At 39.4% G+C, this 24054-nt stretch overlaps 1 protein-coding gene and 1 long non-coding RNA gene across 6 annotated transcripts in view; one reads left to right on the forward strand and one right to left on the reverse strand.

Moving 5' to 3' along the window:
* HMGCLL1 (3-hydroxymethyl-3-methylglutaryl-CoA lyase like 1) overlaps positions 1–9218 on the forward strand; it is a 99725-nt gene extending 90507 nt beyond the window's left edge. For 4 of the 5 annotated variants that reach the window (XR_004645224.1, XR_004645225.1, XM_034766304.1 and 1 more), the window contains 2 exons: positions 651–776; positions 5068–9218. Coding sequence is in view for 3 of the 5 variants with exons in the window: in XM_034766304.1 (XP_034622195.1) it covers positions 651–776; positions 5068–5169 (228 nt within the window). In the remaining 2 variants the exon portion in view is untranslated. The remainder of the gene's footprint in view (positions 1–650; positions 777–5067) is intronic. The other variant, XM_034766303.1, reaches the window with a different exon arrangement.
* A 5586-nt stretch (positions 9219–14804) lies between these two features.
* Positions 14805–23298, reverse strand: LOC117875220. Its single transcript, XR_004645226.1, has 3 exons — positions 23191–23298; positions 15988–16069; positions 14805–14948 (listed from the first exon to the last, which is right to left on the reverse strand). It is a non-coding gene; the product is annotated as an uncharacterized LOC117875220 (long non-coding RNA).
* Positions 23299–24054: the final 756 nt, after the last annotated feature.

Below are 24054 nucleotides of genomic sequence, written 5' to 3' on the forward strand. Positions count from 1 at the left end.
CTCAGAGTCGGGGAGCTCTCACCACCTGCTACGGCTCGGGGCCATGGCGGGGGGACAGAGCTTCTCTGGTCTTGGGGCCACAGTGGGGGGGGGCGGAAGGGAGGAGACCATGTGTGGAACAGGGGCATGGCCCCGGGAAGGGGCAGAAAGGGATGGGGCTGTAGGCAGGGCCACAGATGGAAGAGACAGAATGAGGGCGGGACCACAGGCTGAAGGGGTAGGGAGGGCCCCCCCCCGCACTTGCTCTGACCCAGGGCCTCAGGAAACCTTAAGCCACCTATAGGCACCTAAGTCCAACATTTAGGCCCACTGACATTCACAAAACCACCACAGCTCAGATGCAGGTTACTGTGTTGTTTTTGAAGATATAAAAAAGTAAAAAAAAAAGTGAAATTGAACATCCCCCTCCCCCATAAAAATAACTTTCATATCTGCCAGAATCATGCAGTAGGCTGTTCTCTAGTCAGGACCTCCTGAATACTATCCCATAAGGCCCAGTATATGGAATGTCAAATAAAGAATAAAGTCCATTGGTTGAAAATGTATCCTTATCTTGTATTACCAATTGTAACTACTGTGTGCTGGTTAACATTGTAATTTATGAATAGCACTATGTGATAATGTTGCATTTGTATGTTATTGTTTTCCAGATGGGAGTTGGTGTTGTGGACTCTGCTGTTGCTGGATTAGGTGGCTGTCCATATGCGAAAGGTGCTACTGGAAACGTAGCCACGGAGGATGTGCTATACATGCTTAATGGGTTAGGGATAAATACGGTAAACTCTTGCACATTTATGTTAGCATAGCTACATTTCTAAATACTGTCAGTCACAGTATGTTTGAATACCATAATAGTGTTGCTGTCAGGGAGCTATTTGTTGTATCATTTCCGAAGATTATATTTGATTACAATACACTGAGATTTGTAGCTGAAAAGCCCTTGAATATGACGTGCAATAGACTGGTGAGAGAGAAGCTGCTGAACAGGCAGGCTTAACCACTCAGGAGGCTGATCCAACCTTGACTGATAGCAATTGGAGTCTTTCTACTGACTTTACTGAGCTATGGATCAGGCCCATCGTGATTATGGGACTAGGGAGTAGTTTCATTCATCTGGCTTCAGATGTGAAAAATACAATTGTGTTTTACACAATATTTGGGACTGACCTGTCAAACATTTACCACCCGGACTAATTCAATATCCCTTCAAGCCACTGTAAAACCATCACATTATTGTTCACAAAGGTGAGTTATGTGATGGTGAGATTAACTTGCTCCGTAGCTGAAGACCCAGTATGTTGTGTGTGACACTGAGTTTCTACTAACTGGAGCAATAGGACACACAATTTGACTTTGGAACACAGATGTAAATGGTAGCATAAAAAACACAGTCACTGTGGTTTCAGATCTAGAATGGTACACAAACTGTCCTAACTGCCTCCGTCTGTGGTTCAAGGCTGTCTCTTTTATTTCTGTCTATATGCAGAAAAAACAGTTACAAAGTTTTCTTTGAGACCCCGGCTTTATATGCCTATCCATGCCTTTGTCACCTCCAGATTAAACTACATGGTGCGCCTTGCATAGGGCCATGTCTTGGGACCATTCAGAAATTGAAGTCAGGGAAGAATGCAGATTTCTGTTTATTAAGTAGTGGTGCACACACAGGGCTGGCTCTACTGTTTTTGCTCCCCCAAGCAGTGCGCCGAATTGCCACCGCGGACGGCGGGGGGAGTCTGTGTGCTGTTAGGGTGGCATGTGCGTTTCCACGACGGCAATTCAGCAGCAGCTTCTATGTTCAGCCAGAAGACAGAAGCCGCCGAATTGCCGCCGCGGGCAGCTGAACATAGAAGCTGCCGCCGAATTGCCGCCGCCGCGGAAATGCACATGCCACCCTAACGGCACACGGACAGTCCCCGCCGTCCATGGTGGCAATTCAGCGCGCTGCTTGGGATGGCAAAAACACATGGACTGCTGCCCCCTTGCAGATTGCCGCCCCAAGCACCTGCTTGGAATGCTCGTGCCTGGAGCTGGCCCTGTGCATACAAAAAGCACATTACACATGTCCTTAATGAACTGCAGTGCCTCTCAGTTGGTTTCCAGAAGAAGTTGAAGATGCTGATTTTTATCTATAAAGCCCTAAATGGTTTGGGATCTTACAACCTGCTTTCCATTTGTAATCTGTGGAGATGCTCACACTAAGAATACCCTGGTTTAAAAGAGGGGGTGGTGGTTAGTCTTTGGGGCAGTTTTGCACTACAGATGTGTCTTGACTAATGTTCTAAAACATCAAAGTCCTTGGCTTCATTTCTACACTTCTTGGGCAAAATGCCCATTGACTTCAGATTTTGCCCATATAATATTTTATTATAGCTCTGCCAGGGGAATTATTCAAGCAAAAATATTCAGCAAAGCCCATGACCGTATGAAATTGGTCACAAACCTTTTGAGCAAATGTATCAGTAAGTAAGTCTGAGTCATCTTAAGGGAGTTTAACTGGCACCGTCTTTGTATTTGGCCTGAAATATTTACATGGAATCCTGTGAAGCAAAATATCCAAGTTTCTCAAACATCCCTCTAAGCCTTTTCCATATTGCAACCCCTGCTGCAACAGAAAAAAGTCCATTGCCCTTCCACCTTAGCCGTAAAGAAAGAGAGGACGGTTATAGGCCCAGGTTGAAAAACCATTGCTCGGATAGGCTCTCATCTTAATGTGTAAAGATTCTAGTCCCCACCGAGTGCATAGTTGCATTTGTTTCACAGTACCTATTCTGTGGTGTGGGCTCATCACCCTAATAGTCTGCTAATATTTCACTATTTTTATGACAGCACATATTGCCATTATGTATAACCAAATGTTTCTCTGTGCAAAGAAATGCTCTGTTTTCATTTCAGCTGTGTCCTCATGCTCTCATTTTGTTGACTAAAATGTGAGCCAATGGATGAATGGCTATTTGAGGCTTCATTAGTGCTCTCTCATTGGCCATGTGCATCAGAATAATAATTAATGCTCGTTTTATAGTGTTCTCCAGAACGATTAAACAACATGATAATATGAAGTGAATCTGTAAGAGTTTGTCCGCAAACACGTTGCTTGGTAGTACAATGATAAATGGGCAGTTCAATGTCACACGTGATTAATGGTCACAAAGGTTTCCAGCGAGACACACACCTTATGCAAAGAAACAGTTTTTATATGGTTCAGATATAATTATAATAATAGTACCTGCTCTTATGATGCCTTCCCCATGCTTAACAACCAGTAAGCCTTAAAAAACTTCTGAGAAGAGATAAGTACCATTATTGCCATTTTATAGGTGATAAAGCTGAAACTCAGAGAGATTATAGTCCTGGTCCTAACAAGTGCTGAATAAGAACTGATTTACTGGAGTCAATGGGAGTTGTAGGAGTTTGGCATCTGGGCAGAGATGTTTCGCTTCTTGAAGGATCAGGCTCTATGTCACTGCCCAAAGTCACACCGAAAGATCATGGAAAAGCAGCAGACTGGCTGGTACTTCAGCCCTCTCAAGGTATACAGTCATCTAGTTTAGGCATATGGCCGGTCCCACAATCCTCCTGCACACATGGCATGGTCAGCAAGCATACATATATGAATTCTTCTGTATCTGCCCTGAGCTATATTGTCCTAGCTCAGAGATCTGACATGCATCTATCCCTGCCCTTTCTCTCCCCTCTGACCCTCACACACTCACACTCCTTTATGTGACTCATGAGAGTAAGGTCAGAGTTTTGCCCTCTGTGTGTAAACCATCTCTTATGAAGTATTATTGTTCATGAATGTCTTACAATATAAATGTAAAACAGAAAAGAGACCATTTGAACAGCACAGGCACTAGCCTAGACACCCCATGCAAAATGTGCATGTTGTTTTATTTAACACATCTAAGCATGTGTTTCTTGTCAACACCTACTGTACTATTAAATATTCATTACAATGTTGTGAATTTGGTATGTTGTTGGTCTCCACAGAAACCTGCCTACCAAGTCTATCTATGATGACATGTTTCTTATTTCTATCACATATAACAAAGACAGATGGTGCAAGGCTGATTGAAACTTTATTCCAGTTAAAAAATGGCTTTTTGATTAAATGGAAATTTCTATGAGAAAATTTCCATTTTTGTTGAAAATTTTCACTCATCGAATTGACTATTTAAGGCAAAGGTTAATGCAAAGCATGCAAGTAAATAGGCTAAAACGGGATGTGCATGGTTTAAGGGACTGGTAATGAGGCAGGAAACATTTTACTTCTAGGTCAGTGATTTTATTCTACCCTAACTGAATAGTAACCAAAATCACCAATGTTTTATGGGCTCTTTCTTTTTGTTTGGTTTGGGGTATTTTTGTTTGTTTGTTGGGATTTTTTTTTTTAGCCTATGTAAAATGAGTTGCTTATACAAGAAAGAATGTGTCTTAGCAAGGAGAGATTAGTCAGTTGTGATTCTCCATACAATTGTAATAGTAATATAAATGGTAATTTTCTATAGAAGAGAGAATCTCCAGGGAAGAGCTGACAGTTATTATATATGTATTGGAATGTATATGTTATGTTATGGAATCCCACTTTCTGTAACTCCATGCCATTTTCCAAATCTGTCAGTGGGATACTTTTCTTACAAATTTGATCCTTCAAAGAGTACTATGAGAGGTAAACAAAGACATGTTTATATGAATTATTCAGCAATTTCATTTTGAGATGTATTACTAGCATCCTTCGCTAATCCCCATTTTCTTTAGTATGGGGAATTTTTTGCAAAGGAGAATCTTTTAAAATGGGAAAAATAATTTGTGTGACTATTGTAGTAAGCATTATGAGGCAGAGCGTCACCTAGTGTAAGTTGGCATAGCTCTACTGACCTCAGTTTACTCCAACTAAAGATCTAACCTTTTTTCTTCAAAATAAAAGAATGGATTGCAATGAAGAACGAAGTGGGTTTCTTCTAGAAATTACAGCCCTGGAGAGCAGTTCACCAGTGACATAAGCATTATCAATATACATATTTTAATACTATAAATTAAATTAACTTCTTTTCTCCCCCCATGTTTTAGGGAGTGAATCTTTACAAGGTGATGGAAGCTGGTAACTTCATCTGCACGGCTTTGAACAAGAAAACAAATTCTAAAGTTGCACAAGCTTCCTTCAATGTTTGAACTGTATATTAAAATGTTCTTTCTGCAATACACATTGTCAAAGAGCATTTACATAAAGAAAATCAAGTGCAAAACCTTTTCAGTCAAGAAAAAAAGAAAGCATGCTATAGCTGTTCTTTATGGAAAGAGTAACTGTGTGTTAGAATACTACATCTTGCCAAATGTTATTATGGGGAAATAATACAGCATTGCAAATAATAAATATAATGTCTATCAATACAAATTCATGTCCTCGATACTTTTAAAAGTAAGCAAATCAGCAACTTACTGTCTATTTAAATGGCCTTTTAGCTTGCTTTAGAAAAAATTCATTACAGAGTTCCACAAAAAGTGAATACATTGGTAATTCTTAATCAAGCTGACTTTTAGGACAGTACAAATATTTGAAGTAGTTTATGAGATCCCACATTGTTTGTGGCCTGGCTATTATGTGTTTTATTTCTCTGAATCTCCACTTTTCATTTGCCAAGTCAATTATGTTATGAACGTGGAGCCCAATCTAAATTTACTGTAAGTACTTTCTAGCAATAGCACTTTTGTATTTTTACAACGGTTAACATCTGTTAAATATATGAATGATTTTATCTTGTTCCAAGAGTTTGTGATGAATAGCAGCCTGCCATATCCTGCAAATCTAGTGCAACCTCTCTTATTTGTTACATACATTAAATTCACTGTAGTTGCCTTTTTCATCAGCTGTTTTAAAAAGCTGATTAATTATATCAAACAATGAAAAGAAGACAGGATATACTCTTTAGTGTAGCACACTGGGGGTAATTAGATTTTTGTGCAAAAGCCTCATGCACCAGTTGACATTTTATTTTATGATCCCCAGATTATCATTCTCACTCATTATCACAGAACCTGTCTTTCTGGGGATGTTGACACCTATGACTGACTAGTTTACACAGAGTGAGCCATCCACAGCCTCCCTGTAAGCTTTTGTGAATTTGGTACTGTACCTGTAAATGTCTGAGTGAAACAAAATGCCAGTAAACTGCACCATCATCAGTAAATCAGCAACGGACAATTTAAAATAACTGCCTCATTGTTTCTGTAACCTGTTCAAATCATCCATGAAACTACTGTAATCTTCTTGCCTGAAACATCAGTTCTTTTACTGTGTCTGTCTACACAGCCTTCTTCTGTATCTTCATTATGTATCTGCTCTTGATCTGAATTTTGTTAGAAAGCAAGCTCTTAACACAAAACCCAAAAACCTGGGCTATGATTTTTTCCCCATTGATATATACTTAGCTCTTCTCAGAAACATGAAAATTTGGAGAAGGATGAGATTTTAAAAAAGTGAAAGATTTACACGAAAAGAAAGAAGAAGGTAGGCTCACAGTTGTGTGCAGCCCAACTCTGTCAGACTACAGCACCCTTACTTGTGCCATTATCGCATGTGCTGGGGTTGTGCCATGGTCCGAACCAACTTGATTATGAGACATCCAGGTTGTCGGCTGATGTCACATATGGTTGGAGTTTGGTGGCTACTACTCTCCAAATTATTTTGGATTGGGGTTGGAGACAGGATAGTCATTGGAGAGGTCTTCTTTGGAGAGGTCTTTCTGGTAAGTGTTGGCTTCCTGAGGACTGGGTGAACTATTACTTTTTTCCAGGAGTTTGGTAGCTGTGCTTCTCTGAAGCAGGCATAGATTATTTCCATTAGTAGTTCACATAGTTCTTCTTCACTATCTTTTACCAGCCTGGAGTCTCCTGGATCCATTTCACAGACTGTGGCTTTAATATTTTTCAGGGCTACCCTGCTTTGGCATCAGATACAGTTCAGTCTTTACAGGTGGCTGGAAATTGGCCTTGAGTTGGCACATTTATGTGTTAGTTTAAAATCTAACCAGACATCATTGAAAATAAGATTCAGGAAGGAGCTGTAATATGAGTGCTCAAACCAAGGGTTGCAAAACCAACAACAACCCCCCACCCCACCCCCAACACATGGGCTCATGAACAGGGCTGGGGGTGGTTGTGATCATCTTTCCTTACTTTATTGCTAGATGGGAGAGGTTGATAACATTTGCTCACCATTGTAATATGGGATCATGGAATGCAGCTTGAGAATCACTGAGGTAGACTTACTACTATTTTGCTCCATGCTATAGAAATGAACCACTTCTACGGCAAAGGGATAGTTTATGTAAGATTCGACTATTTTCTCAGAGGGTTATTTTAAGGGGAGGGAGTGTGGCCTAGTGATCAGATCCGTGGTCTGGGAGCTAGGATTCTGTTCCCAGCTGGCTCACTGGCTCACTGTGTGACTTATCAGGTTGCTCACCTAGTGCTGTGCGGTTTTCATTAATTAATATTTGTAAAGCCAGTTGGAATGTTCAGAGCTCAGAATTAAAAAAAGTATCCAATCTGAGAACTGTCCCAGCAACATTTCCCATGCTTGGCTTGTTAATTATTTTTATTTACGCATTTATTTATACTATATTTACTAAATGGAAACATTTTTTCTTCAAATCTCCCATTTCCTGTTTCAGTTAACATCTGCCATCATGATCCTAATGTTCTAGCAGGAGGGCATGATTAAAACTAATGTTAATGTAGCCCTTTGGGTCATCCTCCAGAGACACGGTATATTTGCTGAAGAACTGTCACCAGCATGGTTGTACTGGTTAAATGCACCTATTATTTTGCAGTGCATGGCATTAATCTTAAAGGTGAAATAAAACATATCTAAATGTTTGTTGAAACAGATATCCTGATGTATTACGACATGCTAGATTCAGCAACTCCAGTTAACTAAGTCACACATAAGGCGTTAGTAAATATCAGCTGTCACTCCATCACATACTCTAATGTTTATGCCGGTAAGGTGTAATCCATTCTGAGTGCATTTGCTTGTGATTACCTTTATTATCAGTTGTTCCAATCTGCTTTAATGGAAAATGATACGTAACTGATGAATCTCTTCTACGTTACCATAGAAACATATTTCTTCCCTCCATTAACTAAGCATTAACTATGAGATCTTTGATAACTCAGAATATTCCTCTGTAAAGAAATATTCAAGTTCTGGTAATCAAAGTTGATTCAGAGTACCACTCTCAGATCATTTAAATTTTCTTTTCAATTTTTATTTTTGAGCTTCTCTCTATATCACAAATGCAGAGCAAACATTTTCATTCCTGTTTTTATATAAGCTAAAATCACCCAAATTACCATCGGAGCCTGTACCCAGTGTCATCAATGGTAAAACAATTGTACATTGCAGTGGGTGTCTGAACACATCCTAATACTTTATACTATACACTGAGGTGGAAAATATGTTCTGGATCACACGTGTGACCTTCTTACTGTATTTTTTGCAATTACTCCAAAATTGCACGCTCCAAAAACTGCACGATGAACAGCTGCACATAAGGATAGTAAGGTGCAGACACTCCATGCCCCATACACATAGAATGCCTTTCCTGAGCCGATCTGCAAAAGTCACTATCAACTTCTCTTTCAAATCCTTCCTGGAGACCCACTTTTGCTGTAGTGTCTAAAAGACAGTAGCCAGCTAATTATCATTAGATAAAAGAGCAGTTGGTGACAGATTACATATACCACATATTATAACATTTTAAAATATGTACAACTATGTACAAAACCAAATCTAACAATATGTTTATTAGCCGTCACTCTGACCGCTGTGCTCATGTGTTACATCCCTGTCCCTCACTCTTCATCTGTTTTTCACACTGTAAGCTCATTGGGGCAGGGAGTGTGGTTTCCTGTATGACTGTAAAACACCTACCACATTTTATAGTACGCTATAGTACAGAAAATAAAAATGTACCAGTACATAATAAATTGCAAAGGTACTTCAGGTGTCTAAGGGACTTTAATACCTTTGAAACTGAAATTGCTGCTGGCTGGGATTCTCAGTTGATTATCTAATACTAATGTATTTAATATAATAGATATTTAATATATTTAAACTAGAAGAAGTGGCATTAGGAATCAGTAGCATGGTAAATGCCTAATCAGTGTATTCTCCTGTTGATGCATTCATAATTCCCAATAAAATGAATAATTATTTATGTTTTGCATATGTCTTTATTGTAGAAGACAATAGAAAAGTGCACATTTTAATGGCACTTGTCATAGGAATCATTAAAATCTCCAAGAAGCAAGTTAGCAAGGAACCCATTTTCAGGAAATCATCAGGGCCAGATGGTTTTCACCTAAGGGGTTCTTAGGAAAATAATATATGAAAAGCACAGGAAATAATTCTAAAGAAAACAAAGGACAAGAATTATACAATGTAGTGAAATGCACCTCAGTCCATAGGGCTTGAACAGGGCCCTGTAGAACATGTAAAACCCATGATGGAAAGGATAAATTTTTCATATCAGATGGGCCTAAGTGGTATGTAGGGCCCCCAGCCTTGAAGACTGGAAAATCTCTAAAATGGTCTATATCTTTAGAAAAAAGAAGAACAGGAGTACTTGTGGCACCTTAGAGACTAACAAATTTATTAGAGCATAAGCTTTCGTGGACTACAGCCCACTTCTTCGGATGCATATAGAATCGACCTTATATTGAGGAGATATATATACACACATACAGAGAGCATAAACAGGTGGGAGTTGTCTTACCAACTCTGAGAGGCCAATTAATTAAGAGAAAAAAAACTTCTGAAGTGATAATCAAGCTAGCCCAGTACAGACAGTTTGATAAGAAGTGTGAGAATACTTACAAGGGGAGATAGATTCAATGTTTGTAATGGCTCAGCCATTCCCAGTCCTTATTCAAACCGGAGTTGATTGTGTCTAGTTTGCATATCAATTCTAGCTCAGCAGTCTCTCGTTGGAGTCTGTTTTTGAAGTTTTTCTGTTGTAATATAGCCACCCGCAGGTCTGTCACTGAATGACCAGACAGGTTAAAGTCTTTTCCCACCGGTTTTTGAGTATTTTGATTCCTGATGTCAGATTTGTGTCCATTAATTCTTTTGCATAGAGACTGTCCGGTTTGGCCAATGTACATGGCAGAGGGGCATTGCTGGCACATGATGGCATATATCACATTGGTAGATGTGCAGGTGAACGAGCCCCTGATGGTATGGCTGATGTGATTAGGTCCTATGATGATGTCACTTGAATAGATATGTGGACAGAGTTGGCATCGGGGTTTGTTACAAGGATAGAAATATATCTTTAGAAGGCAACTAAAAGAGATCACAGGACTGTAAAAACAGACTGTATCTTGCCACCTTTGCATTCAACAGGAAGGTTTCCACTGACTTCAGTGAAAGACAGAGGAGGCCCTGGAGTCCTGGAAACTAATGAGCATCTAATTAAGGAGAGAATAGTAGACTACTTATATAAATAAGCTCTGCCATGGCCAAACAAATATGGTGGCCTGGATCCCCAGTTGGTGTAAATGGTCATCATTCCATTTAATTCAACAAAGCTGTGACAGCTTACAACGACGATCTCCCTTCACTTCTCTAATGGAAAATCATGCTTCTCTCACCTGTTCTTTGAAAGTGTTACTAAAATAAAATTTTAACATAGGTGACCCAATAGACATAATGTAATGCTAATTTTCAAAACACTTTTGATAATATTCTTTAAAGAGGGACTATGACAGATAAAAGGAAAAAAGTCTTATTGAGTAAAAACATGCTACATAATAGAAAATAAAAAGTCATAGTGAATGGCTAGTCCTCACAGTGGAGAGAAATTAATAGTGGGCAATGATCAACTTAATATATTTATTAATCTATCTAGGGCAGTGATACTCAGACCCCAGCAGTTCAGGAGTCAAAGTAGCGATCAACATTACCCAAAAGAGCCACAGTAGTGTGAATGACAGGGAAAATATTTAGTTTATATATATATATAAACTTAGATTGGTTAATAATTAAATCACTGTATTTTAATATCATGTGCTGCAAAGAGACATTAAAAAGCCACTTATGGCTTGAGAGCTACAGTCTGAGTATCACTGATCTAGGGTTTTATAAGGTCAACCATCACTGTGATATTTGAATTGCCTTAATAGACTTGAATTTTCAGGGAAAATATTTGAGTCATTGTGGGACAAGTTAAAAAACCATCCAATGCCTGGTAATATTCGAAAAAAGGATCCAAAGCAATACAAAGACTATTGTAATAAGATTGCAAACAACCATATACCCATACTTAGAGTATTGTGTCTGGAAGTCAAACTTAAAATGCTTCTATTCATTTGAAAAACTTTCTTGGCTGAGGGATGTTTTCTATCCATATAAGTACTTGTAGAACTGGTAAAAATGTACAACCCAGAAGGAACAGAAATTGTATCTGAAATGCAAATTTTAAAAAGGCCTGGAGAAAAGCAACAAATGCGTCCAATATGGAAAACATGCAATGCCTGAAAAGCAGGAATGTTTAAAGGGATCTAACCGAGATATTTGCAGGCTATGGCTGCCTAGGTTTTATACCAAGCTCACCATTGTGCTGTCTGAACATCTATCAGAATTATGAAGTAAAAATCTATCAGTCCCTGAAAGTAGTATTTGCTTGGTGTGGCTCTGCAACCACATTTTCACTTTAGGAAAACTTGATTCTGAGTTTAAACTGCCCAGTGACAGTTTTCAGATTTAAGCTACTCTACAGCTGCACCTGCAATGGTCTACATGCCAGGATAAAAGTCTACTAATGAAGTTACAACTTTCACTCAGTTTTTATAGGCTCATGCTTTAAGTGCTGAATATCAGGGATCTGATGACCAAAGTAGGGGACACATGATAAAAAGGATCTGATTATTGTTACCATGCCCTTGGAGCATTGCATTCACTGTAATCATGACCAGCCTATCCCCTACTCACAATCAAACAGCAATCACAAGCTGACCCTAAAGGACTATTATGCGCTAGAGAATGGATTGAAATGATGATTAAGCTACTGGAATACCTGTGTATACAGCAGACATTTGTTTATTTAATAATTTATCCTACTCTTCAGAAGTTTACAACCAGAAAAGGTACAATTACCCTAACAAAGCATCAGGCTAAATTACAAAGCCAAAAGAAGCATGATACAGAAATTTCATACGCATCTCATGAAGATACTGTAGTCTACTATTAAGCATTTGTGACAACACTAGTTAACATAGCCAATCAAGTTATCAAAGTAACACAATATCCACTAAACTTTTGGTATCCATTCTAAATAAACTGGGGGGGGGGGGAGGGAAGGCAGATAAAGGAACATATTCAGGTTGCTTAAGGCCCTAAAATTAGGTGGTTTTAAATTTTAAAAAAATTACAAACCTAAAGCTTAGCAGAAATATTTACATGGTTCTTTTGTCTGAATAAAAAGAGATTTTTACAATCTGAATTTAAATGTAGCCCTGCAAGTTTTTGCATACATGCTCTTAAACATGTCCTGAAGTCCAATGTCCTGTATAACTAGTGGATGGGAGGCAGACAGTCAGATTGGAAACAAAACTGAGATATGTGTCTTTCCATATGTGACTCCATTAATGCATCATTTCTTTTCTAAAGTATGGAAATATTAAATATGCTAATACTAGTGGTAGCATAGTTCTGAGCTTGGTCTTTTTACACTATAATTTTAAGGCAACAGTGATATTCTAATATGTAATGCCCACTTCGTAAATGCTGGTAATTGATGGATTGATCTAGAACTGTCTTTTAATTAGCAAATTAACTACCTTTCCTATCAATTGGTTTTTCTGTTTGTGTATCTGTACTAGTGTTGATTTAATAATATGATTGTATTTAATTCAAACTAATAAAATAGGAAGGAAATTACTCTAACTATACAGGCCTCAAAGAGAGAAAAAAAGGATGGCTAATAATTAGTGAAACTTCTACAGTTACCTAACATAGGTTTTGCATACATAATAATTTTGCAGTCTTCTGGCCAGTCATTTCACAATCCACTAAAGCCAGAAACAAAAGTGTGTTTGAAAGGAAGGATTCCTGGCTTTCTAATAATGGTAGAAAGCTCTCATTCCTAGCCCTGATGGGTTGCAAGATATTGGGCATAAAATCCTGGCTCCAGTGTAGTTAATGGCAACACTTGCATTGAATTCAATGGGGCCAGTATTTCAATCCAGATGTTAAACTTGTCACTGTATATTGTTGTAGTGGGAAGCAGAGAAAGTCAAAATGCATGATAAATACACTTAATTTACCACATGTATATCATGGCCACATAGACTACATATGTGGTGGCAGTGTCATAGAAACACAGGAACTCCAGAAAAATTTGATTTTGTGGAAACCACATTAAAAAAAAAACATTTCAATGTAAAATTACTGTTCAGCTCTATTTATCTATGTGATAAATTGTAGAGAGATGTGATAAACTGTATTTATCATGCAACTTTGAACACCTTATCTACACTCTGCTTACTAATCCATCTTTGCAAAAACTAGTTAAATTTACGTTAGCAATGTCAAGGAACTGCCATTTAAAAATAAAATTACCACCAATTATTAAACAAATTATCTTGGCCCGAGGCCTATGCCATTATTCAGTTTGCAGTCAGTGAGCGGTTTAAGGTGTGATAGCTTGTTTCCCAGGTGTGCCAGAAACAGGAGTACCTGATAACAAAGATTTCCAGGTTCTACTCCTATGAGTGGAGTAGACCTTACAATCTTGATATTATTATGTACAGAATAACTAATTTAAAAAGTTTAGACATTTCTAATGTGTATTTGTGATTAATTTCTTTCTCAAGGGCTGGACATTTGCACTCATAGTGCTAAGGTTGTCTGGGTGTGGGGATACAAAAAATAGTACCAGTAACATTCATAGATTCCAAGGTCAGAAGGTACCATTGTGATCATCTAGTCCAATGTCCTGTATAACACAGACCATAAGAACATCTCCTACATAATTCCTGGAGCAGATCTTTTAGTAAAAAATCCAATCTTGATTTAAAATGGTCAGTGTTGGAGAACCCATCCTTGGTAAATTGTTCTAATGGTTAATTATTATCACTGTTAAAAATGTACATCTTATTTCTAGTGTGAATTTGCCTCACTTCAATGCCCAACCATTGGGTCATGTTACATGTTTCTGTACTAGATTGAATAGCTCATTGGTAAATATTTGTTCAACATTTAGGTACTTTTAGACTGCAATCAAGTAACCCCTTAACCTTCTTTTTGCCACTCTCAGCTATGTAGCTAGCCCAGATTCATGCTGATATAATATTTTTACCACAAACCATGGTAGATGCTCAAATGGAAAATTAAACATTAAAGATTCTCCAGTGTGCAACTGTGGTCACCCACAACAGACCATGTAACATATAATAACTCAATGCCTCAGTCACAAATACAAACAGCTATACACTCTGCTACTCTAGACGCACTTATCTGGATTAACCATCTGAATCTAAAATTATAATTGCTGTTCTACCTTTCCACCAGCCATACGAAGAAGAAGAATATTTTACAATCATATACTGACTGTCCAGAACTATGACAAATAGACATAGACCGTATAAATCAATGAGCATGCACAGGGGATTGCGTGAGTGCAGTTTTAAAATTTTTCCATTTGGGAAAGATTTTGTACATGTAAGTAAATATAAAACTCATACTCTCAACCACAAAAATCTCATCACAAACTAGACTTTATAACATACATTTTATTATGACATATCCACAACAGTCTGACTACCAAGAATAGCCTTAAAGAGAGTTTGCCACAATGTTGATTATCTATGACTGTTAATGGACCATAAGAATCTCAGATGAATGAACTGGTGAGGGATTTCTTGATGGATACGTTGCTCTGCAGGCTCTGAAAACAGAGAGTGTACGTTTATTTAATAGTGCAGTTATACGGCTTTTGGGTGGAATCTTGGTTCCTTTGAAGTCATTCACAAAACTCCCACTCGAGTTCAATGGAACCAGGATTTCAACACTTGTATTTGCAATGAGCATTGTGGAATAAAATCATTCCCTTCACAGTAATTAATGTACTTTATTTTATATTGTTTGTACCCGTGTTTAATCCCATTTTATTTATACTCTCATTGACAGTCTCCAGTCACTGCAAACCAGAGATATGAAAATAAATAAACTGTATTCCACATATCCTTAACTTGTCTTTTGCAGCTTTCTACAAAATTCCTCTTTGATCTCTGTCTCAGAATTTAATAATGAAATTTCATGCAAACTCTACCACTATATCTCTTGCCACCTTAATTCTGTTCCCCATCCTTTGACATTGTGTGTCTTGAAATCTGGCCATTTAATGTGGCCCAATAAAATGCATCATATATAACTTGTGTATTTAATCAACAAACGTTTGTGCACTTGACAAAGTTAATGTATATTTTTTGGTTTGTTGCCACGTTGTAAGATACAATGTGGTACATCCTTCACTCTGACAATTTGCCTCAGAACCCCCATTAACAATAATGGGACCTGCATTGATAAAAAACTCCACTCATGGGTTTGTGAACTTATCCCAAGGTGAGTATTCAACCTGTTCATCCCCTGTTTGCCAGAAGAGTAGGGAAATATTCCTGCTCTCCCCCAACATTTTGCACACAGGTTTCACCCTCATGTGAGATGGAAAGGGAAGCTGGAAAATGGAGTCCCTTTTGCTAAGCACAGTGCATTATTGATGTGCATAAAACAGCTTTCCATGCTGAGTCTCCTACCTCTGACAGGGTGGACCAGGTGGGTACCAGAAGGACTAATTCATTCTATCACTGGGATACACTGTACTGCATTTTAAACACAACTACAAAGGTAGAGTCAAAATGTGAGGAAAATAACTCTCATGAACTCCAATTTCCTAATACCAAAGATTTGTAACTTTGTCAAATTACCTGGTCTTTAGAAGAGCCACCAGGACTATTCCCAAGATGAGTACTACGCAAGAGGTATACGCAATAATATAGATTGTTTCACCTGCGAATAAAAAAATAGAAAATTACACAAGAACTGTATTGTTTTAGTAGTAAGGATTCTTCCCTCTCCTGCTGTTGCAAAAGCTTTCACATCCACCCTGCAGTCAGTTGGCAAATATCCACTCCAAGAGAATTTCATATATATAGGGCTACACTCTAACCCACGTGGAAGTTTATGGTGGTGCAGCATTTGACATCCTGCTAGGTAAGTGGTGTTTTTCCATGAGCACATTACACTTGGCTATCTGTTTGATTCCAGGTTGTTGTTAAGATGTTGGTTTTAACCTAAAAACCACAAATGGCCTGGGACCTACCTATCTAATAGACACCCCCCAACTCACCATGGCATATTACCACAGTTGCAGGGGCACCAGAGCAGGAGCCTCATTGGTATAAAGAATTCATGGGCGGCTGGCAGGGTATTCTCTATTCAGGCCCCGTGCCTTTGGCATTCTCTCCTTCCCATGAGCATCTATCCAACAAATCCCATAAGCATGTATTTAATGTGACTCCTTATGTGCTGAAAATTAAATATGTGCATAAGAGATTTGCTTGGATCAGGGTCTGGGTCTGTAAAAGCCTATGTTCAATATTGCTAAACCCAAGCATTCAAAGAGAACACATCAGACCACCTCCCAAATCATAAGATTGCTCAAAAATAATGAGATTTAAGAAAATAATCCATTTTGCGTTTTTCTTATTTGCTTTCTGCTTTCATAGCCAATTTTGATTTTTTGAATGAAAAAATTAAAAAAAAATGCACTTTTTTTGTCAAAGAAATCCAAAAATTAGTCATAACTGAACCGTTTTCATGGAATAGTTCAATTCTGGTACAAAAAATGTGGACAAAAAGATTTGGTTAAAAATGTTCAGTTAGCTCTACTGGCAAAACGGCATAGTTGTTAACCTTGGGGTCATACTGCAAGGCCTAGCTGTTCTCCTGGGTTTCCAAGAAATGGGGGATTTGGGAGTCTGGGTAGTGGCAGGGTACTCTTCAGTGGGGCAGAGGGGTGGTTTAAGAGCTTAAACTTGGTTCTATATGTTTGCTGTGGCTTGGGTGTTATACTGGGTTAATTGCGGCTTTTAAAAAAAGTCGTCAAGGGTGCCCAGAGCCTGCGATAGACATTCTTTTGAAAGAATATATCTATTATATATACACAGTTACCCTCCCCCCATAAATATACTTTACAGAGAAGTCAGATTCGAAATATATGTGCAATTAACAAACAAAAAAGCACAATAAGAGGGGAAACAAATTGAGATTAAAGAAATATGTGGTTAAGTTTCCACACAGAGCTCTCATGCAATGTCCCCACTCACTGTCTACTAATGGGCATACAGGTATATCATTGGAATTAAAACAAGTTATGGAACTTTTCACATCATGAACAGCAAATGAAAATGTCATAGATTATGCAAACGTGCTGGTTCCAGCCCCTACTCCATGAAGAAATAATAGTCTCCGTTTCAATAAATATTGGGGGGAGGGATAGCTCAGTGGTTTGAGCATTGGCCTGCTAAACTCAGTATTGTGAGTTCAATCCTTGAGGGGGCCACTTAGGGATCTGGGGCAAAATCAGTACTTGGTCCTGCTAGTGAAGGCAGGGGGCTGGACTCAATGACTTTTCAGGATCCCTTCCAGTTCTATTAAATAGGTATATCTCCATATATTATATTATACACTGGTATCTTCAACCTTGTATGTGTAGTATAGCTGGGATAAAGTTGTAAATCTGGTTTGTGTCTGTAGGTTGGTGTTGCCAGCCATACTAGGAGGATGAGTGAAGTAAGTACAGGGATTTCTATTCTGTATGTGGAAAGTGAATGGAATAGATTGCATTTACTCGTTCATAGTTGAATGGTGGATAGGGGAGGGTAAAACGTCAGCTGTTCTGATCTCAGCTATTACAGTGTTTGGAGTAATGTAAGTACCTACATAGACCTAGTGCTGAGTGACTCTTTTTGGCCAAAAAATGCAGAATTCATGTCAAATTTGCTGAATTGTTTCAGCTGAAAGAGATTCTGAAAAATCTGACTGTTTCATTTCAACATTTTTGAAAGGAAACACTGCGATTTTCTGAGTCAAAACAGTTTTGTTTGACCTCATATGATTCTTTTTAGACTTTTCAGCACAGCCAGCAAACCAAAAAAATACATTATTTGCACCGCTTTACATAGATTGACCGTTTCCTGAGTCATTACAGGAGGCAGGGTTGTGAATGACATGTGTCTGCTGCCCTGTGAAATGTTGGTATCTCTAACCACAATAGGCTGGTGAAGTGGCAGAGAATCTGGTCTGTAGCTCCCTTACTGTGGTTGTGTGGTAATTCTCAGGGCACTTCCAGCATGAGTAGGGTGACCAGATGTCCTGATTTTATAGGGACAGTCCTGATTTTGGGGTCTTCTTCTTATATAGGCTCCTATTACCCCCCACCCCCATCCTGATTTTTCACATTTGCTGTCTGGTCACCCTAGGCATGGGCTACATACCTTCACTAGCCATCCCCTTGCACACTTCCTGTTTGTAGTGTGGGAGAGAATAGTGGCAGTATGTAGACTGTATAGGAGGAGTTAGTTGTATAGATGTAAGAAGACATCTGACTGCAGAAAGAGGAAATGAGTTTTTCTAGTGCATGGAACCAATCCTCAATGGTATTATTAGTGTGTGTAAAGCTGCTTATATTTGTGTACATGAGAGGATGATCTTGACTATTCATTGGACAAATTAGTGTTTCTGAGGGTTCCTCACAACAAGTTGTCTCAGGGTCGCCCTCCCCCCATTTATAAAGAATGAAGTTTACAGTTTTATAATTTACAAATTAAAGTCAGTGAAGCTGAACTAATCTCAGTTCCCACAACATCTATTCTACTTATAAACCATGTCAATTGCTTGTTTATCTGGACACTCACTACTGCAGAGCTACATATTAGGAAACAACTGATATCTCTGTATACTAATAGCAAAATAATATTAATTTGCCAAGCACCGTTTTTATTGTTTCCCAGATAGATCAAATTTCTGCATTCTTAACTTCCCCTCTTTACAAAATATCCTTTGCACCCAAAGCTCTGGATCGAGCAAAGTAAAATTTTATCTTCACACATGAATATTTTTTCAGATTAAACAGTAATCGCTAATCTCTTAAATGATCTGGATCTACAAAACTGTGGAGGACAATTTGCATAGGTTAATGTATCAGCCATGCCAGTGAACTGTATTTCAACAAAGTGTGTCTGCTGGTGACAGTAACAACCTTTCATAAATTGTTTTTTTGGGGGAATGTTTTAAATTCAGATACAATGGGTGAATTCCTGGCTCCATTGAGATCAATAGAAAAACTCCCATTGACTTCAGTGGGGCAATGATTTCACCCAGTATGTACCATGATAATGGGGTAGAGACTCATTTTGAAGTTTTGTTAACTGTATATAATATACATAATGTTGTAATTGCTTTTAAGGAAGTATGGGATTAAGTCAATATGTTTTAATAATAACATGCGTAGTATATATGGAGCAAGAAAACTTGCCCTCTTTTATCACCACAGAAAAGTTAAAAATTCAGTACAAGACAGGTAAGAAAATTAACAAGGTTCCAGTACCATGAAGTTAAATGTGAAATTACTGCAACTCATATGGCGTGAAAGAATTTTCTTTACCATCCTTAAATACTGTTGCTAGACAATGCAGGGTCTGGAAAGCCCCAGACTTGTACTGCTGTTTGCACCTGAGGGGACACTTATGTGTGCAGGTGTAACGTCTCAAACATAGTTGCCCACTTGTGGAGTCACTGTAGGGAAACAGTCTCCAAATTGCACAGTATGGTTGAAATGCTGGTAAATTAAAAACTGTCCATGCTGGTGATAAGTATTGTGTGGTGGCTGATGAGCACCACTTCTAATATGGACCCAGGGAGTTATTTAATTGGATTATGTTCTGTTTCACACCTAAATTTCCTGTGGTTATAAATGGAAAGATTTGTTGCTCCAGACCAATGGGGGCTGCGGGAAGTGGTGGCCAGCACATCCCTCAGCCTGCGCTGCTTCCCGCAGCCCCCATTGGCCTGGAGCGGCGAACCGCGCCAGTGGGAGCCGCAATCGACCAAACCTGTGGACGCGGCAGGTAAACAAACTGACCCGGCCCTCCAGGGTGCTTACCCTGGTAGGCCGTGGGCCAAAGGTTGCCAATCCCTGCCATACAGTCTGGCTCGATTTACTTGGGCTTGCACTGCAGGGCTAGAAATAGCAGCGTAGTTGTGCCTGGCTAGGATAGAGTCCGGGCTCTGAAACCCAGCAAGAGGGGAGGGTCTCAGAGCCCAGGCTCCAGGCTGAGCCCAACCACCTACGCACTTATTTTTATCCTGTCAGCGTGAGCTCGAGACAGTTGACCCAGGGTCTGAGGGTACCGCTACACTGCAATAAAAGACCCGTGACATGGCCTCACCTGGTCTGGGTCAGCTGATTCAGGCTCACAGGGCTCAGGCTGCGGGACTAAAAGTTGTAGTGTATATGTAATGCTGACAGACCCTGGTCGTCGGCGGGCGGAATTGAACCTGGGACTTTTGGAATTTAGTGCATGAGCCTCCACTGCATGAGCTAAAATCCATATGGCTGTTAGCTAAGGCCATAGAGCAGACTCATTAATCTCTCTCTCTAAGTGGTCTCCGTGCCACTTGATGGGACAGAGCACCACACCCAGGAGGTGTGTGGGTTACATAGACATTCAGGCTCAGGCTGAAGCCAGGGCTCTAGAATCTAGCAAGGGGCTGGGTCTCAGAGCCCAGGCTCCAGTCCAAGCTTGAGCATCTACACTGCAATTTTTAGCCCCGCAGCCTCAGCCCTGTGAGCCCAAGTCAATTGACCTGACTTCTGCTGCAGTGTAGCCATATCCTGAGACTCACTGCCATGGTTGTTTTTTGGATTTTTTTCCCCCGTATAGATGTACCTTTGGTCAACAATAAGGGTTTCGGCACTTGAGTATTGCCTGCCCAGCCACTCCCACTGCATCTTCCATTATTCTCACTCAGTTTTCAGAGATCTCAGCAGAGTTGCTGTGGCAGGGGAGAACAACTCAGGCCACCCAACTCTTTTCTATTCTGGCTCGAAGGAAGCCAGAATATATTAATTTTAAAGTGCAGTCAATTGGGACTGTAGATGCTAGGGCAGTCCCAACATAACCAGAACCATTGGCAATTGTGCCCAGACAGTCCAAGAGTAGCTTTCAAATTTATTTAACCTAACTCAGGCTGTGTCTACACTGCGCACCTTACAGCGGCACAGCTGTGCCATAAGTTAAGCAGCGTAGCTGCTCTTTGTTGGCGGGAGAGAGCTCTCCCTCCGACAAAATAAAACCACGCCCAACGAGGGTTTTACCAACGAAAGTGCAGGGTAGACGGCCTCAGATGAGATTCTTCCTCTTCCTGGGTCCTTCCCTGATCTCCCTCTCATATTTTACGTGCATAGGGTATTTGCTGCTCAGTTAGCATTAGAACCAACATCATCGCTGGAGGGTGAAAACTGAAGCAGTGTCAAGCAGTCTGCAGGAGTTCCAGTCATCCCAATGGATGGATGGGGAAAAGCAAAAGCTGCCAAACTGTGGGATTCTATGGGCAGAAGTGGTCCCAGCCTTATTTATAAAGTCCTGTAACAAAGCTGTTTATCTGATTGCCACCAGATTTATTGACTAGATATGTTATTGGGAAGCAGCTGAGGTACGTTCTCACTTAATTTCTCACTTACTTATGGGGATTAGGTTAAAAGAAAAGTGTTCCTTGAATTAAACAGGATAAATCCTGGTGATAGGGAAGTATTTTAATAACAAAAGTTTTAAAAGACACCCTGTGATTTTAAAGTCCATCTCTTACTTCATAGGGAAAACATTCACTGATTCCCTCTCTCTAGACTGAATCACCTTTCCATTTTACAGTTTGTAGTGAAACAGAGATGAATGAGCTAAGTGTTACTATTCAAGGTATCATACAGAGCCCCTTGAAGTTTGCAAGACTTCCATTGACTTCAGTCAGCTTTTGATCAGGCCTTTGGTTGGTTACTGATTGCCTTCTCTCGTTGCTGTACCACAGAAAGGAGAAGGGAACAGCTCACACCTGCTAGGGCAGATTTCTTGCAGATCAAGTGGTAAAGGTCTGTGTCCATTTTTATCAGCAGAAGGAGCAGGGTTCTTGTCTCTGCTCCAAAGATGTGATTTATATAGCAATTGTGTCTAATCTCTACCAGACATGGATTCGTGACCCATACTTCATTGTAATCAGTCCACATAGTTGTTTTGAACTCACATTTAGACAGTCATTTGTCATTACCACTAGTCTACATAAAAATAAATACAAACATATCCATGATGTTTGATTAATATCTCTGACAGAATCAAAGGTGTGCATGGTGCTTTCCAGATGTCGAAATAGGACCAGATCCCTGGCCAAAAGAACTTGCAAGAATGTCCACTGTAACTTGGCTACCTATTCCACCCTATGAGCTATTTTTTAAAAAAATACAACCTTTAATTTATGCCTATCTCATCTCCTGGAACCCATGACAACAACAACAATACCTAGTTATTATAGAATTCTTTTCATCCATGAATCTTTAAAGACTTAACAAAGTAGCTGAGTATTAGGGCTTCTCTTCACTGTTGGGGTAAGTTGACCTAAGTTATGCTACTTCAGCTATGTGAATAACGTAGCCGGCGTCAACGTAGCTTAGGTCAACTTACCCCAGTGTCTTCACTGTGCTCTCCGGTCGACTTACCTTACTCTTCTTGGGGAGCTGGAGTACTGGAGTCGACTGGAGAGCACTTGCCATCAATTTAACGGGTCTTCACTAAACCCTCTAAATCTACACCTGCTGGATCAATTGCAGCAGCGTTGATCTCCCCAGTAGTGAAGACAAGCCCTGAGGTCTGTTTTATAGAGGGGCAAACTGAGGCATAGAAAAGTGTAGTGGCTTAACCAAGGATACACAGCATGCCAGTGCCAGAACCAGAAATAAAGCTCAGGTCTCCTGATAGCATTCCAGGGCACCATCCATTGGGCCACACTGCATGGTGTCTCCTGGATGAAATTTCAAAGACTATTTCTGTGAAAATCATGAGGTTATTGACCAAACTCACCATTAACTAAAGAATGCAACCTTGTTATGGGAAGCTTTTCTCCTGGCATATCAGTATGTATCAGCTGAAGGTCTGTCTTTCCTCTTGAAATCTGACCTGAAAACAGGAAAAAATATTTTGATACAAGTATACTTTTTTGTACAGTAGATCAAACTGAAAGTAGCCACTATTTATAAGAGATAGCTGTTAAATAATATTGTCCCGGCAGTGAACACATGAACTAAATAGTTTGGTAAATATAAATTATTGATATTTTTATGTCTCAATCATAGATTATTATAGATGACTTACAGGGCTTTATGGAAACAGAAATAGAAAAGTTCTCTGCCTCCAAGGTGCTTACATTCCATTTGGATAGAAACAAGACAAACAATTTTAGGGTTATGCATGTGAGTGGGAGCATACAGTCAGAGGAGATCAGGAATGGGAGTTGGTTTTTAAGCAGCTTCCCAAGGCCAAATTCTGCTCTCCAAACCCATCTCCAGACTCTTGCACCTGCTCAAAACTCGCAGTCTTGGAAGGAGCAATTTCACAAATAGAGCAGAAAATATGTATATCAGAGTCAATGGGCTCAGTGCAAGCACAGAGGTGCACCAGAGTGCATCAGTTTACAGAGTCAGAGGCTAAGGTACCAACAGTCTCTAAAGGAGATACCGGAGCAGGCTGAGGAGCCAAACTAATTTTCCTGGGAGGACTGCAAAAAGTCTGAATGACATGAGGAGGAGAATCTTTGTCACGGTCTAGAAAATCATTCAAATATCATTTAAATAAATCCAGCACTGGCTTTTTATCTCCATCAGATGCAATTAATAAGAAACATAAACATTTAAAGTTTAGAATATTTATGATACTTTTCTAATTTTT

This window comes from Trachemys scripta, chromosome 3 (genome assembly GCF_013100865.1).
Source record: "Trachemys scripta elegans isolate TJP31775 chromosome 3, CAS_Tse_1.0, whole genome shotgun sequence".
Lineage (NCBI taxonomy): Eukaryota > Metazoa > Chordata > Testudines > Emydidae > Trachemys > Trachemys scripta.